Source organism: Ascaphus truei, chromosome 1, assembly GCF_040206685.1.
Source record: "Ascaphus truei isolate aAscTru1 chromosome 1, aAscTru1.hap1, whole genome shotgun sequence".
NCBI lineage: Eukaryota > Metazoa > Chordata > Amphibia > Anura > Ascaphidae > Ascaphus > Ascaphus truei.
Genome location: NC_134483.1, coordinates 88,886,174 through 88,902,825, shown reverse-complemented (window position 1 = coordinate 88,902,825; position 16,652 = coordinate 88,886,174). Strand labels below are relative to the sequence as shown.

Below are 16,652 nucleotides of genomic sequence, written 5' to 3'. Positions count from 1 at the left end.
CTTATGATTTGCAAGTGGGACGAGTTCTAAGCAGAGGATGTCCTAGTGTTGGAATTCAGTGATTTTTTTTTCCATTGTATGATTGGGTTCCAGAGAAATATTATTATTTTGAAAGGATGGCATTTGCCTTCCTCTAATGTTGTCACTGTGAACTAATCAGGAACAGGGTGTTTAGAGGACTCAATTGTCACTCACCGAGCTTCCGATTGGCAGTTTTTTTTAAACTATTAAACTACATTCTTCTATTAGTAGAGCAGTGGGTTTTTACACTGGGAAACCCTCTGGTGCAAATAGTGTAAAAATACAATTATAAAAATCTAGCAGTACAGATTTATCTTGTCCATTCATGCATGTTAACTAAGTTTGGGTCAGCAGAGTGATAAGGATCCAGTCCTGGTTTTGTATTCACATTTGTTGGCCTGTAACCAGATTTTGTACATTTAAGTAAGATCTGAAGAATGACTGTCCTAAATAATGATTACACTGTTGGTCTGGAGTTAGTTGGTAGGTATGTGAGTGAGCTCCACCACATTCACTAATAATTACTGCTATTTCTTCCAAAGTGGCTGCTCACTTACCATCATCAACAGTTCTCACACTTATTTGTTACCTTGCCCACTACTGTACATCTTCCCTAGTCAATCTCTCTTCACTATCTGAACCCATCATACAACCTCAAATATTCAGTTTCAGTCATTAGAAAACTTTAAAAAGTGTTTTTTTCTTTTTTTTTTATGTTTAGAGCTGGTCATACTCTTAAAGTATATACATTAACTGAAAACAAATTCAACAATTTTACTTCTACTGCACTTATAAACTCTAGTATTGATGGTAAAAATGAAAAACTAAAAATATATTTTCTTACTTCTTTTGCAGATGCGTACTTAGGTCTTTACAAGTTCTGTTCTTTCATCGTCTTTTTTGTACCCTGCATAGCAAAGGCATTGTATCCATTGAGTCTCAGATTTTCATTTCCTATAAAAGAAAAGATTGAAATCAAACATCATGGAAGACTCCTACAGAGATAGGACTTCATTAGTGAAAGGTGCTAAAGATATTGCCAAGGAAGTGAAGAGACAGACCGCAAAAAAAGCAAACAAAGCAATGGACGCAGCTCAGGATAGTTATAATCAGAGATCCTACAATCAATTCCAAAATGAAGAGGAAGATAATTATTATACAAAAGGAAACTATAATGAGGAAGCCAATGATGATGAAGGATCTAGTGAAGCAACAGAAGGACATGATGAAGACGATGAGATTTATGAGGGAGAGTATCAAGGAATACCCAGTACGGGACAAGAGAAAGATGGTATGGTTGCTTTAGGTCAACCCGTCTCAGATGAGTACAAAGATCGGCATGAGTTAGAAAATGAGAGGAAAGCTGATGAAGAAGAACTGGCACAGCAGTATGAGTTAATTATACAAGAATGTGGGCACGGCCGATTTCAATGGACCCTCTTCTTTGTCCTTGGGATGGCATTAATGGCTGATGGAGTAGAAGTGTTTGTGGTTGGATTTGTGTTGCCCAGTGCAGAGACAGACATGTGCATACCTAACTCAGGCTCTGGGTGGCTTGGTAAGTGGATTTTATGTTACCAAAGCCTTACCATTCATTGTATTTAGCAACAAGCATGTTTAAACCTGTTTCCCAATATTAGCTCTGTAGATAGAAACTGGATTTCAAATGTTTTTACAATGATAGACAGTTATTTGTGTTTGTTTGTTCCTATCTTTACAGACTGTTGACTGTCGTGTTGCATGCACTGCCTTAAATACCCAAGGCGGAGTGATATTATAGGGCTAAGCAGTGACATCAGCAAAACTCGAGTGAGATACACTTACCCTTGCAGATAGGTGACTATTTATAAACATGTATATCCTGAATGTCATGATAGGCCCTATCTATAGTCAGTATTCTACGATTTCGGCACACAAAAGGTTAATTTGAGGTACACGTTAAATCTTAGAAATACATGTTTTTGGTTTATTAACTTGAAACTAATTTTAGGCTCATGCCAAAATAACCCTAGCCGGGTTTATGTGCTGTCTAAAAGTAGGGTTATCTAACAGCACTTTGATCTGTAAATTGTCAACCAGCGTACCAGAGCTTAACCTGAGCATATGTGTATATTAGGGATGTCTGGTGACAGAACCCAGACCTACCAGAGGCCCTGGGTGTCATCCTCAAAGGGGACACTATTCTTTGTACTAAAATATTATTTTGTCATAAAAGCTGCAAATGTTTTCTTTTTCTTTTTTATCCCAGCTTTTAGTTTTGTGGACCCTGGTCATGAAGAATTTTTAACGCAAATTTACAAACCAAAACGAAATTTGACGGGTACTTAGTTATTGTATACAATTTGTAAAAAAAAACACCAACCTTTGAAAAAATGTTACCAAGGCCTTTAAAATCAATGCACTGTATGTTTCAGCTGTCGACACTGCTTGAAAATAAAACTATGGGGGTATACAAATGTCTCAAAAGGGAAACAAACGGCATATGACGTAGCCAATGCAAAAAGTACAACAAAAGTGAAGAAACAGGATTTCCCCATAAAAGGAAGTAGAGCTCTAATTACAACAGGGTTGCAAGTTGCAAAAGGAATACATTTATTCAGGAACAATGAAGACAGCAACGTTTCAGCTCCAACACGGACCTGGTCCCTGGTGTTGTTCCTGAATAAATGCGTACCTTTTGCAACACTGTTGTAAGTAGAGCTCTACTTCCTTTTTGGGGGTAATTTGGGTTCTTCACTTTTGTTGTACTTTTTGCATTGGCTACATATACCGTTTTTTCCCCTTTTGAGACATTTGTATCCCCCCATATTTTTATTTTCAAGCAGTGTCAACAGCTGAAACATACAGTGCATTGATTTTAAAGGCTTTGGTAACATTTTTTCAAATGTTGGTTCTTTTTTGGGGTAATTTAGTTTCTTCACTTTTGTTGCCAGTGGCGAAACAAAAGCAAATGGGCGTCATATTCCATAGCCCTTTATATATTGCAATGTCTGCACATTTCTGGTTACATTTGGAATATATTGTGCAAATCTGGCAAGAATTGTTGCATTTGGCAAGTGCGTGGGAAAATCCGCAAAGAATTGAGCAAAACAGGAAAATGAGGGGGAAAAACTAAAACTGGGAAGCAAATTGTTAGACATGCCTAGCCAACACCATCTAATTTATTAAACTGTATGTTAGTTAAGTGGAGTACAAATTACGATGCTGTTTATTGCTACAGAGCCAAAAGTAAATAAGTAAATAAGCTACTTTAAAGAAATTTTACTAAACTAGCATTAGCAGACAATATTTCCGAAAAAGAGAAACTAGCGGGTCATGCAGTGATGTATATAATCAGATTCAGGTTGAGAAAAATGCTATATTTTTGGAGTCATTCACTTTGCAGCAACAACCACTCATCATCTAATGACCATGTAAATGGTAGTTATTTCTCTTTTGGTTCAAGTGTAAAAATAAGTGGAGACTGTCTCACTTCACTTGGTAATCTGAGAGAGCAGTATAAACACAGGGTAAATATACTGTGTGCTATAGAAGAACTTAATGAAACTAGGCATCAACATACAGTATAAACTGCAGGATTTGTTTCTATTTTCTGATAACGGAAAAATGGTTAAAGAAATACTTTTTTTTAATTTAACATACAGATGTTGCAGGACTTACTGTTCTCAGGGCCATGATTTTCACGGCTAAAGTTCTCGTGGCCCCAAAAAACAGTTAGCTGCCCGGGGCATTAACTCTGCAGGGTTCCATGCTTCTGAATGGTGCCCGCAGTGTTAATCCTTAAAACCATCTGCAGGCAGAGAATACAGATATTCACCTTTCAGATGAGCTGCGCAGCCATCTGTAGTCATGTCCCTGTCTCTCTGTCTGCAGCCGTGTCTCTGCTGCACAGGTTAGGCACGTTCTATAGTGCCGTGCGCGCGCGTATTTTTAGTTGGCTGATGTCAGTCAACCTTTCTATACGAGGGCCGCGCGCGCACACGGCAGGGAGAGGGGAGCCGACAGAAAGCGGCGAATATGAAGAAATTCATCTTTTCGCGCCGCTGCCTACGCTCAAATGTATGTATTAGTGTGTATGTGTGTATGTGTGTATGTATGTATGCGTGGATGTGTGTTTGTATGGATGTGTGTGTGTGGGAGGGGGTAAATAATTGCACAAATAAAAAAAAAATTATTAAACTTTTTTTTTTATTTAAAAAAATCTTACTTAAGACTTAATTTCACTCACACAACATATACACACACATACACACACATACACACACATATACACACATATACACTTACCTGCAGCTCCCGGCACTATATACAGGAAAAGCATGCGGCACGTGCATGCGCGTTCGCGTAGGAACGCGCAGCCGCACGGCCACATCCTGTATATAACAGCCCTTAGATGCAGGGCTGTATTTTCTTCATGGCAGTCTTCGTGGAGTTTTTGCAGCTGGTGGAAGCGGGTCCTCACGCATCTAGCAGGGTAAGTACTCAGTCTGGTCCGGACCCTTTCTGTAGTACTAGCGAGATCCTGTGTAGACCTGGTGCTATTCACCGACTATATTAGTGTACAAACAGTAATTTTAATGATCTTTGTTGACTTATTTGTTTTAACCCCTCAGTGGATGCTTGTGCCCACTGTCCTGTTTTATTAATAAAGTGTTCATACCCCTTAGTGCGCCTGTCTGTCATTTGTTTTTCTTGTCTGTGAGCCCCCCTTGTGGGAGCTCACTCTTATAGGGGATGTGTGGAACCCCCCCAGACTAAAGGCTGCAAGAGGGATCCCATACAGTGCCACCATTAGCGCGGAGCAACACACTTCCCCTGTATTTTCTTCCCCCTGGAGAACGTAGATGCCTGAATATGGGTCTCTATATCCTGAGGGGGAGGCTATGTGGCCATATTTGGGCATCTTACAGTACATGTCAGCACAGACCAGCACAGCACATACTGACCAGCACAGACACACACTGACCAGCACAGACTGACCAGCACAGACACATACTGACCAGCACAGACACACACTGACCAGCATAGATACACACTGACCAGCACAGACACACTGACCAGTACAGGCTCACACTGACCAGCACAGGCTCACAGATCCACATTGACCAGTACAGACTCACACTGACTAGCACATTCGCACACTGATCAGCAGAGACACTCTGACAAGCACAGACTTACATTGACAAGCACAGACTCACACTGACCAGCAAAGGTGTGCACTGACCAGCACAGACACACACTGACCATCACAGCCCTAAACTGACCAACAGACTCACGCTGACAAGCAGAGACTCACACTGACCATCACAGCCCTAAACTAACCAACAGACTCCCCCTGACCAGCAGAGACTCACACTGACCAGCACAGCCCTAAACTGACCAACAGACTCATGCTGGCCAACACAGACACAAACTGACCAGCACAGGTATGCACTGACTAGCACAGACATACACTGACCAGCAGATTCACACTGACCAGCAGAGACTCACACTAACCAGCACAGTCTTAAACTGACAGCAGATGCCCATTGACCAGCGCAGACCCACAGACTCATGTTGAGCAGCACAGACTCACACTGACCAGCAGACTTACACTGACCTGCACAGACTAGTACAGACTCACAAACACACACTGACCAGCACAGACTCACACTTCCCACATATGGTGACCAACACACACACAAAAACTAACACATTAACTGCCCTAACAAACACTAGTTTGCAGAAACCAACAGGAGTGTCTGTAGGGAGGACCAGCCCAGAGGAGCAGTCACATGATAACTGGAAATTGGAATTGTTGTCGCCACTGACTTTGCCCTTTAAGCCACTCTCCTGTCTCTGAATCCTTGACACTTATCTATGGTCCATTAATCAATGTAATAAGGACTCTATAGTCTATCTATTTAATACAACCTTTACTAAATTAAAGATTTTCTACACAATTTTTATAACTTAGTACATATACGGTCTGAGGCTTAAGATATCATGCCGCATGTTAGTTTTATGTGTTGTAAGTTATTAAATATAAAGATATTATTTGGCTACCTCTGTTCTTATTTTTATACAGTACAATTGACTATCTAGGTATTTTACACTGTATCAGCTGACTTGTTGTTACAATGCATTATTCTATATTCTTGAATTAGAAAAAAAACCACTAGACAGTGGGGACAGATGTACTTTTATTAGCCAAAGGGATATAAGTGTATATATATATATATATATATATGCTGTCATATGAAAAATAATTACAATTAGAAGTATTAGTTTACTTGAGATTGGATATATCAATATCAGACAATAGGATGTAGATGCAATATAAAAGTTGTTTAAAGATGTGTGCTTAAATATGCTGTTTAATAAATCACTGATACTATGTATCCTTGATTATTTTCTCTTTTTTTTTATGATCAGCTTTGGTACCTGATCCCCTGCTGTGGGATGTCTCTGTTCTTTCATTGATTGCAGATTATGATTTCTTGATATGGATATAGAATCAATCCGTTGCACTGACTTTATTATTTATTGAATTTGTCAAGGTCCTTGGTTAACACGTGTTTTAATCGTGTGTTTTTTAATCAAATTAAACTTTGTCACTGTTCTAACATAATTTATCACTCTGATGGGGTACTGTGTGAGGATGTCAGGATTTAACTAATTTTGCGCAAAAATTAAGGGGTGGGATTATTGTTTATACAATATTTAAAAGATGATGGAGCACTGTACTCTTTCCCTGAAACAGTGTGCTTTTTGCTGCAAATAAATGACTAGGATGTCCAAGTGACTCCGTTATAATTTTCTTCCTGAGTGCAGGAAAGATTTTTTTTTTTTTTTTGCTTTAGTTCTAGATAGGATTTAAGGGTTTTCCTGGATTCACCCTTTATCTTGACTGCCTCCGGGTGTCGTCAGACTATTTTTTTCCCCTGACTTTTATATTGCCTGCAAGAAAGAGTGACTTACAGTACTACTTTCATAGATGCTTTATATTCTCAAAGCATAAAAATGACTTGTCCTAATACAGTTTCCATCATATGAAGCATCTCTTTGCTGATCCTGCGAAAAATGTGATAGAAATTTATATTGTTGTTCCAAGAAGCTGCCCAATTTTATTCATGATAAATGATATTTGTTCAATCAAAAAAAGTAAATCCCTTCCATAGTTGCTTATTTGTGAATTTCTGTCTCTTTTAGTTATACTGTACGTCTGTATTCCCCAGACATCTGTCCAGTATTTCAGTGATACACTTCAGCAAAAATAGGCACTTGAGAAAGGATTACACCAGTGCTCCATCACTGGCAACTCAAGCAGCTTCCCCCTTGTCAGATCAGCTTTCTCTCTTTCTATGGAGGTCAGAAGTGTCAGCTTAGTTATGGTTCTGTGAGCCAAGCACAGACAGACAGGTACATACCTCAGCTGAGACTTATCATGACCCCCTTTTGGGAGTGGAACTTGCTGTGGCAGATACACATGTACTGGTCTAGCAGAAATATTCCCCCTCAAGTCAGACTCCCTTCTGCTCTTTTACCAGATAATTACCATTACGGGCTGGGATAAGACCAAGCATACAGGGTAAAAAAAAGACATCACCTTCTATGTTAGTGGATGCCAACTATAATTTTACAAAATCATGTTTTCCTACTAATTATACTGTATACATCATATGGGGACATTATTGTATTATATTATAGTGATTTTAAGAGTGTGCATTTGACACGTCTTCTGACATCCGCAGCACTGTTATAATTTCACATTATCACGGAGCAGTTTATTCTATTAAAAATGCAATCCCCTTTCTTGTAATAAAATAGTATACTGATAATGTACAAATCTGTGTTATCTCTTTCAATATTGCATTTTTTTTCATTGTACCATATGTCAGACATATCCACAGACATCATCAAAATATAGAAAATAAAGGCAGGAATGCAACCTAACACCATTTTCAGCTTTGGATTCCCAAGATACTGTACTTACGGGTGAAGCTACCAGTGTTATAGCCCATAGAAATCTGCCACTGATTATGTTGCGTCTTCCTATTAGCCAGAGATTTGGAAGCTATTTTATTTCTCTGGAGGGAGGTTTAAACCCAGAAGCTTCACCGGCAAGTTTTTTGGAAACCAGGGTTTCCCCAGTGCTAAAAATAGGGCAGTCCATCTCCAAAGAACCCCCCACTTCCTATCCTGGGAAAAATGATTTGGAGGTTAAAAATAAAATAGAAAGGGTATTGCTGCTTCAACCTTAATGGTGCCCGGCGTCCTGCAGGAATCAGAGTGCCATCGGACCTTTGGCCTTTCCATTTCATGCGACTGCTCCTGTAGCATGACTTATTCTTTCTAGCACTGCGATAAACAAGTGTAGTCCCCCAGAATTTCTTTGCATGTCGTGGCCCCATGACCGCAGGGGACCCACAGCTTACAAATAGAGTTTGGCGGCTACCGTAGTACCTTGCAGTTGCGATAGGTGGTGCTAATGTGTCTTTATTCTAAATTCAATGTACCTGTAAATTACCCCTTATTCCCATACACTTTTTCAATGATAAAAAAAAACTTCAGATGACTCAAATGTATTGATAAATGATAACATTTTTATTAGAGTCAATTAGAAAGGTAATTAGACTTTGGCAAATAATACAATCATAAAGTACAATCTTCTTCCAACAACATCGTTTTCTGTCCACCAACATTGTGTCTTGTAAATAAACTTTATTCCAAATGATTATATTACCAAAATATATAGATGATATAAATAACCGTAGGATAGCCAGGCCCGCAAAATATAAAGTCATTTTTAGATTCCAGATAGATCTGCAGGGTATCTAAGGCCGTGATTATACCAAAATCATCCCGCGGCGTCGCGCAATAAAAAAATATTGCTGCAATCCAATTAAGGTAAACATACCTCGCGCAGTGCTCTGAATGCGGTGGTGGTATCTGTGTCGGCGGCTGCTGCAGTCTCTGCAATGCTGTTCTGTTTTCGTCTTGTGTGTTAGTGAACACAACGTATGCACTGGTTTTGTGTACAGAGATATTCAGTGTGCCATCTGCCGGACACATGCTGAATTGCAATTACAAAACTAAACCTCACAAATAATTCTGTTTGCTGCTCCGTCAACAAAATGTTCCCGTAGGTTGAATATCGCACCTTGTCATGGTACCGAAGACAATAAGTCTTGCTACATCTGTTCCATGCTCTACATGCGAGAGTCACAATGTTTCAGTTCCCAGGGGGACCTTTCTCAAGGTGGTATCTGTGCAAATGCCATAATGGCTTTCTTAAATATACAACAAAGATCGCCACACTGAGGAAGATGGGCAGAGCTACCAGAGATGCATGAAACTTAATTGCTAAGCAAAACCCACTGGGGGTCAAAGGAAACATGAACTCTTTGAGTCCCGCTGGTGCTAGTGTACCTGGGGTATAGATATAACTTGCCCTAGGTACGTTAGCACCAGCGGGACCCAATGAGGAGTTCAAATTGACATGTTACATTTGAAACCCAGTGGGTTGTGATCTTGCTCATTGAAGGAGCGGCCTGTAGGCGAGGTCAGTAAAGAGTCCACACAATTAATTTTAGGGTGAACCAAAATGTTGAGTGGTTTATTTCTCTACAAACAACAACAAAACATTGGGCACACTGTCCCTTTAAGGCAAAACACAAAGCATAAAAAGAAAGCCTACTCCTTGTTAGGAGACTAAATAAACATTACAGGCCCTAACAATCTGACTGGCTGGATAAGCCAGTTTCCAGTCAAATTCATAAAAACCATACCAGGGAACAACATATAAAGTCCTTATCTGAATGTCTTGGTCCGGCGTCTCCGGTTTCTCCAGGTTAACATCAGATGCAGGCTTTGCAGTCCTGCTGCTCCCAGGAAGTCTGTTGCCATATTTCTGTGCAGGCTTCTCTGCGGGGCAGGACTTTGGGTTTCCCACTTTTCCCAGGCAAATCCCTCTAATGAACAAGAATCCTGGATCCCTGCGGGCTGGAGCTCGATTGGTGCTGGGTGTGAAACCCAGCTGGGTTACAGGCAATCCTCTGTGACCCTCCTCTCTTGCAGTGCATGAACCGGAGCTCTAAAAGGGACTCACTGTCAAGGTTCTGCTCGCCACAAACCAGGGTCGGACCGCGAGGCTGAGGTGGGGTTGTAAAAGCACCGACCTGAGACCGCGCAGGCTGATCCGGGTTGCGCAGTTCGTAGTCGTATGTCGCAGGATCAGGATTGGAGAAGACAGCGTCGTCGTTGTACAAGCCAGGGTCAGAACAGGAGACGTCAGGATAAACATTGTCCATGCAGGAGTTTGGCAACAAGGAGATAGGAGAGACCCGCTTCAGCTTAGGAGCGCGGGGTTGGCCTTTGCGCGAGCGACGACCATGGCCCATGGTGCTGGTCACAGGAGATGGTAGGCAGACCAGAATAGCACACCGTCTTGCTGTACGGGTGCACCAGTGCTACAACGCAAGAGTCCTGAGCGGGCAAGGGAATCCACTGTTTCAGCGCAGGAACCAGGACACGGCCTCTCTATATTAGGGAAAGAGTAGGCCCCAGGAACCAGGAAGCTGTAGATACAGGGAAACCTCCGCTTCAGTGCAGGAATCCAGGAGACTGCAGAACGCAGGGACGAACCTCTACTTTAGTGCAGGAATCCAGGAGGCTGAAGGACGCAGGGACGAAACCTCTGCTTCAGCACAGGAGAACAGAAGCTGAAGGACGCAGGGGAAACCTCCGTATCAGCATAAGGGAACAAGCGGCTTGCAGGGAGCTGACGGATGCAGGACGTAACCTGGAATCAGCATTGGAGAACAAGCGGCTTGAAGGAAGCTGAAGGACGCAGGGCGTGACCTGGTATCAGCAAAGGGGAACAAGCGAGAGCTTGTGGCAAAACAGTTGACATCCAGTAAGGACTATGCTCGGCCAGGAGCATTATGGGCAAGCAATACTTAAAGGCCAGCGGGCCAATCCCCGGCGGGGGTGTGAAGGTACTGCCCCTAATGAGTGAATGCAAGTATAGTTTGCAATGAAAGGCTGCACAGGTGCAATAGATACCAGAGGGAGTGTGTATTGCTTTGGTGAGTGAATCCAGGCTGCAGCAAACATCAGGAGAGGTGCTCCAGGACTGCACAAGTCTGCAAGGTAAAGCAACCAGTAAACCGCGGAGCGGATTCCTTACACTCACTTCCTGCCTTTTAAACCCTGTTTAATCAGTTCATTTCGCACACCTCAGGCAGCTCAGATAGGAAACCTGACACCAGTGTGTAATTTCATGATCCTTGTAGAGGGAGTTAATTCCTTCAATCCCTTACACTCACATAAAACAGTTATGGCAAAAATCTGTGTGCTACAAGGTATCCTCCGGCACTCCATAAATCTGATTTTCCCCTAGTGGGGTACACTGATTGGCTGAAACTGACCTAGGGCTTTGCCCAGCCTTAAGAACAAACAGGATTTATCAGCGTGTACAACACAGGGGACTACATCCAAGTCATACAAGAAGTGCTTTCTCGAAGCAATTAATATGATCTACCAATTATTTAAGGATTCATAGATTATGAAAAACAAAAACCTCCCCAATGATCTTCCTGGTACTGCGGGTGCAAGCCTCTCTTATCCATGTTGCTCCAACAAATGTCCTTATAGTATACTATAAAAGAGAAACGGGAATCAGATCAAGCTTCCTGGGATGCCCCAGCAGGGTGTCTAAGAGAATAGAACATAACAGAATGGGTGCTACGACAAATAATCCGGTCAAGGAATAACAAGCATGAGCAAAAGGGAGTCAAGCACAACAAAAATAGGAAAAAATCAAAAGGTAGCAAAGAAGGTAATTTAATGACAATAAACTTCAGGGTTGCATCCAACGTTTCGGGGCCATCATGCACCTTCATCAGGGATCTCTGATGAAGGTGCATGTTGGCATCGAAATGTTGGCTGCAACCCTTACTTTTATCGTCCTTATTGTATACTCCCATCTTATATACTCCAAGCTTCTGAATTATCTTTGAATTTACTGTAGGGTTCAAGTTTCACATCAACACATGAGCACTGGAAAACACTTTACTCTTGCAGCATAGTAGATGGTTCCATTGAAATATGGTCTTGCTTCTTCCAAATACACTCCGTCCCATCTTCATTCTACTATTCATTTCATTCAAGGAGTACCCATCCTTTAACACTTGCTACCCAAAGCACTAGAGATTAGAGAAGTGTTTGACTTCTAGTTATATACCATTTATTTTAATCTTTGTAGAGTTGTTCAACTTTGGTCTTGCTGGGATTCATATGAAAACCCACCTTCTTTTACTTGTTTCAGCAAATCCTCCGATTTGTTCCTGGAGGTCTTTTGGATTTGTGGCACAAATAATAATAATAAAAAATAATAAGGTAATCTGCAAATCGTAGGGGACATGCATTCACTGTTAATTTTGATTCATTCTTCTTCCCAATGTTTCAATATAAAAGTCTCAATGGGGACCGAAACTTCGATCTCACCTGCAAATAAAAAATATATTTTTTCACGAGTGTGCTGGAATCTTGTTTTTCTCTCTCTCCCATATATATATATAATATATATATATATATATATATATATAGCCAATAAAGAATATCACTTGTGAGCACATTCACATGTCTTAGACAGGTCTGCAACCATTATCACCTAGCATACAGTGTTTCCACTGCAGCAAGGGATTCTGGGAAATTACATGCAAATGAGCACACGTGTCACCTTTTGCCGTGAGCCCATTTAAACTAATGCATCGCCGTTCACACAGCTTTTAAGCACAGCATGGGACTAGCAAAGCAAGTACAAACCACTCACAGACATATTTCAACCTTGATGTGTATCATCAGTGTGAGGTTGGTTTATACTTGCTTTGAAATATTTCAAGGCTGGGTAGGTTTACCATACATTTTAATACTAAAAATATATATATAAATAAGGCTCTACACAGCGGACACAATACAAATACCACACAGGAATCGGGAATACAAAATCAGAGGAAGATTCACCTGTTTCTCCAGCAATGTCGTGTACCTCATCATGTGCATGAAATGCCCAGGGGGCTGCTACTACATAGGTGAGACAGGGCAGGGCTAAACAAGAGAATGAACTTGCATCGCCACAGCATCACGCGCGGAACAAGAGACAGTCCTGTCGGCGAACATTTCTCTGACTCTGGCCATAAGATGAACGATCTGAGGGTTGCCATACTCAAAGGTAATCTTAAAACACCGAAAGAGAGACGGTTGCATGAATACAAATTTATGCAACTGTTCGGGACACTTAGCGGTGGCCTAAACAGCGATCGAAATTTTATGAGTCATTACTGACACAAGTGAACTCTCTTCCCATGAGCGCTAAAGGCCATGTCTGTATATACTGTGCTATATGTATGCACACACAGCTGTCTCTTACACATACTAATACTCCTTGTTTTTCCATCCCTACACACCAATAGGGACCACATAGTATCCACACACACTTTTAGTTGTGCTACAATCTCTCACATTTCCACACCTACCCACAACATTTATATCCACTCCCACTCCACTCACACCTTTTGTAAAGTGGGCTCTCCGTTCACTTATATTCACACAGATACACACACTCTTACATCACTTGCTTTCAGGAACCTTTTGACACCTCTAGCCATAAAACACATCCAACCGGGCGAAGGACAAGCACATTCCAAGAGACACTGTTTTTAAGTATACCTTTTGCTTGCTTCATTCATTTTAACATCGCCGGAAGAAGAGATCAGTGTATCTCGAAAGCTCGCACAAATAAAAGCATTTCGTTAGCCACAGAACGGTATCATCTATTTATTTTTTGATTATTGAAGCTCGGCTAACACGGTACTGATATCTCTACATGTATATATATATATATATATATATATATATATATATATGTATATATAAAATCAGAAACGAATAGACGATACTGTTCTGTGGCTAACGAAATGCTTTTATTTGTGCGAGCTTTCGTGATACACTGATCTCTTCTTCCGGCGGTGTTACAATGGATAAAGCAAGAAAGGTTTTTACTTAAAAACAGTGCGTCCTGGAATGTATCTAACTGAAGCCTACCCCTCCCCCTGTGCAGTATGCGATTTATGACTTAAGGCAGGGATGCAGAAACTGGGGGGCGCGAGACTTTTCTGGGGGGGTGCAGCGGTTACAGAGGCCCCACACTGAGAGCACAAGGCCTCTGTAAACTTACTTACCAGGCTTCAGTCACACGTCTCCATGGCAACGCAGCGTCTCAAATGATGCCCGTTGTCATTGAGACGGGATGTCAAATGACGCCACGGGTCACGTGACATGATGTCACATGACCCCACAGCGTCATTTGACGGCACATTAGAGGTGAGGGGGGACGTGACACAGGAGGACAACAGACAGGGGAGGCGCAGCGCAGGAAGTTTGCAGGAAGGAAGTTAATCCCCCTACCTACCTTTTTTCCCTGCGCCCCCCTGACGGCTGTCCCCTCGCTCCCGCGCCCCCCCCAACCCCAACTTACCCGCGCTCCGGCGTAATGACGTCACATGACCTCGCAGCGTCATTTTGACGCCGCGTTGCCATGGCGCCGCAGGGAGGAAGCCGCCGGAGCCACGGTAAGTTAGGTTTACAGAGGCCCTGCAGCTCCCCCAGCACTTAATTTAAGTGCCTTCGGGAAGCGCGCGGGGCCTCTGTAAACCCCGCGCCCCCCGTTGGCAGTGTCGCGCCCCCCCTGGGGGTCGCGCCCCACAGTTTGCGCACCGCTGACTTAAGGTGTTAAATGGTCCCTGAATGTTAGTGATGTAAAAGTATGAGTGTGTACTGCACCGACACACTTTATTCGAGCAAATACCCAGTATGTACCTGGCAGATACCTGGAATGCGCCGCTCCTCACCTCTGACAAGCCCCGTTGCGTTTGCCTTCCCAGCCTGGGTTCATGCCTGGCTGACGGGCGGCTGATCTGTTAAATGATAATGATTAGGATTTAATAGGCTGCAATGCTTCGCGTGTCTACCAGATGGCATAAATTCATGAATTGTAATGCAGTATATATATATATATACTGTGCAGTATTGCAGCCAGCGGGAATAAAATGCTTCAATCCCTGCTTGGAAAATACCTCAATGCACTCGGGCAGAAAACAGTCACAAACCTCAATACACCCGGGTATACCCGAATTCGTGGGACTAGCCGAGCTCGAATAAAGTGTGTCGCCAGTGTATGTGTGAGTGTGTATGCCCACAGTGTATACAGCGCTTTCCAAAAGGTGTGTGTGGAGTGGGAGTGTATAAAAATGTTGTGGGTAGGTGTAGAAATATAAGAGGGTGTTACATTACTATTACTTTGTGTAGATATGTGGACCCTATTGGTATATAGGGATAGAATTACATTGTATATTTGTATGTGCAAGAGACAGCTTTGTGTGCATTCATATAGCGCAGTATGTATAGATAAGGACTTTAGCACTCATAGGAAGAGAGTTCTCTTGTTTCAGAGTAGTGACTCATGAAGCTGTGGTCTCGGTTTAGGCCACCACTATGTGTCCCGAACAGTTGCATAAATTTGTATTCATGCAACCGTCTCTCGTTGTTCTAAGATTACCTTTGAGTACAGCGCCAAAAGAAGAAATATGAAACTCAGTGTAGACGGACGCTCACAGAGGTACACAATTGGAGACTGTTGTAAGGTGAAATTATAACAAGGCTTTATTGTGCCTTTTCCTTAACATCAGGAAACCATCCAAACACGGGGGGGGGGGGGGGGAACAAAGCTTCTATTCACTTGGGAGTATTTCTAGTGAAATACTATGCAATTCACAACTCCCTTAGATAAGCATGTCTCCCAGCCCCAAACACATAGCATGAAATGAACAGATATAAAAAGTCTTGTTAATAAAAGTCTTATCTGTTAGCTGGCTGCTGTAGGGGAAGCTTCTCTGCTCTCCTGGAACCGCACCCGTGTGTGCACAGAAAATGTCAGCATCCAGGTTTAGAAGTCTTATTTGTCAGCTCCAGAGATCTGTGTTCTCTTGGTCAGTCTCTCCTGGGAGACTCAAGAACCTCTGCTCTGTCTCCAAAGTTCAGCTCACACGTGAGCTAAGGAGTCACTTCCTGTCTCACAAGACAGGCTTTTCTAAGCAATCAGGTAGGTGGTGTTAGTTAATTGCCTACCAGCAGTTAACCACCACACTGCTGGATTAGAGGCACATATATATATATAGAGACTGACGTAATGTCGCAAGGTACGTCCCCCACCCATTCTTCCCTACATTAAATGTTACAGTGTCAAACAATTTATATATATATAAAAGGAAAAAAAGTAGCGCCAATAAATTAACAAAAATCTATGTGAATAGCAAAAAATGATACTAGGTACCCTAAATTAATAAAACCATTAATGATATAATATTACATACTAGAATAAACAATTACTGCACCGACACACTTTATTCGAGCAAATACCCGGTATGTACCTGGCAGATACCTGGAATAAGCCACTACTAACCTCTGACAAGCCCCGTTGCATTTGCCTTCCCAGCCTGGGTTCATGCCTGGCTGATGGGCGGCTGATCTGTTAAATGATAATGATTAGGATTTAATAGGCTGCAATGCTTCGCGTGTCTACCAGATGA

The 16,652-nt window shown here is 42.0% G+C and overlaps 1 protein-coding gene across 1 annotated transcript in view; it reads left to right on the top strand.

Moving 5' to 3' along the window:
* Positions 1-16,652, top strand: part of SV2C (synaptic vesicle glycoprotein 2C) — a 298,491-nt gene that overhangs the window by 68,718 nt on the left and 213,121 nt on the right. The window contains exon 2 of the mRNA XM_075591316.1: positions 877-1,579. Coding sequence (XP_075447431.1) covers positions 1,006-1,579 — 574 coding nt within the window. The 5' untranslated portion in view covers positions 877-1,005. The remainder of the gene's footprint in view (positions 1-876; positions 1,580-16,652) is intronic.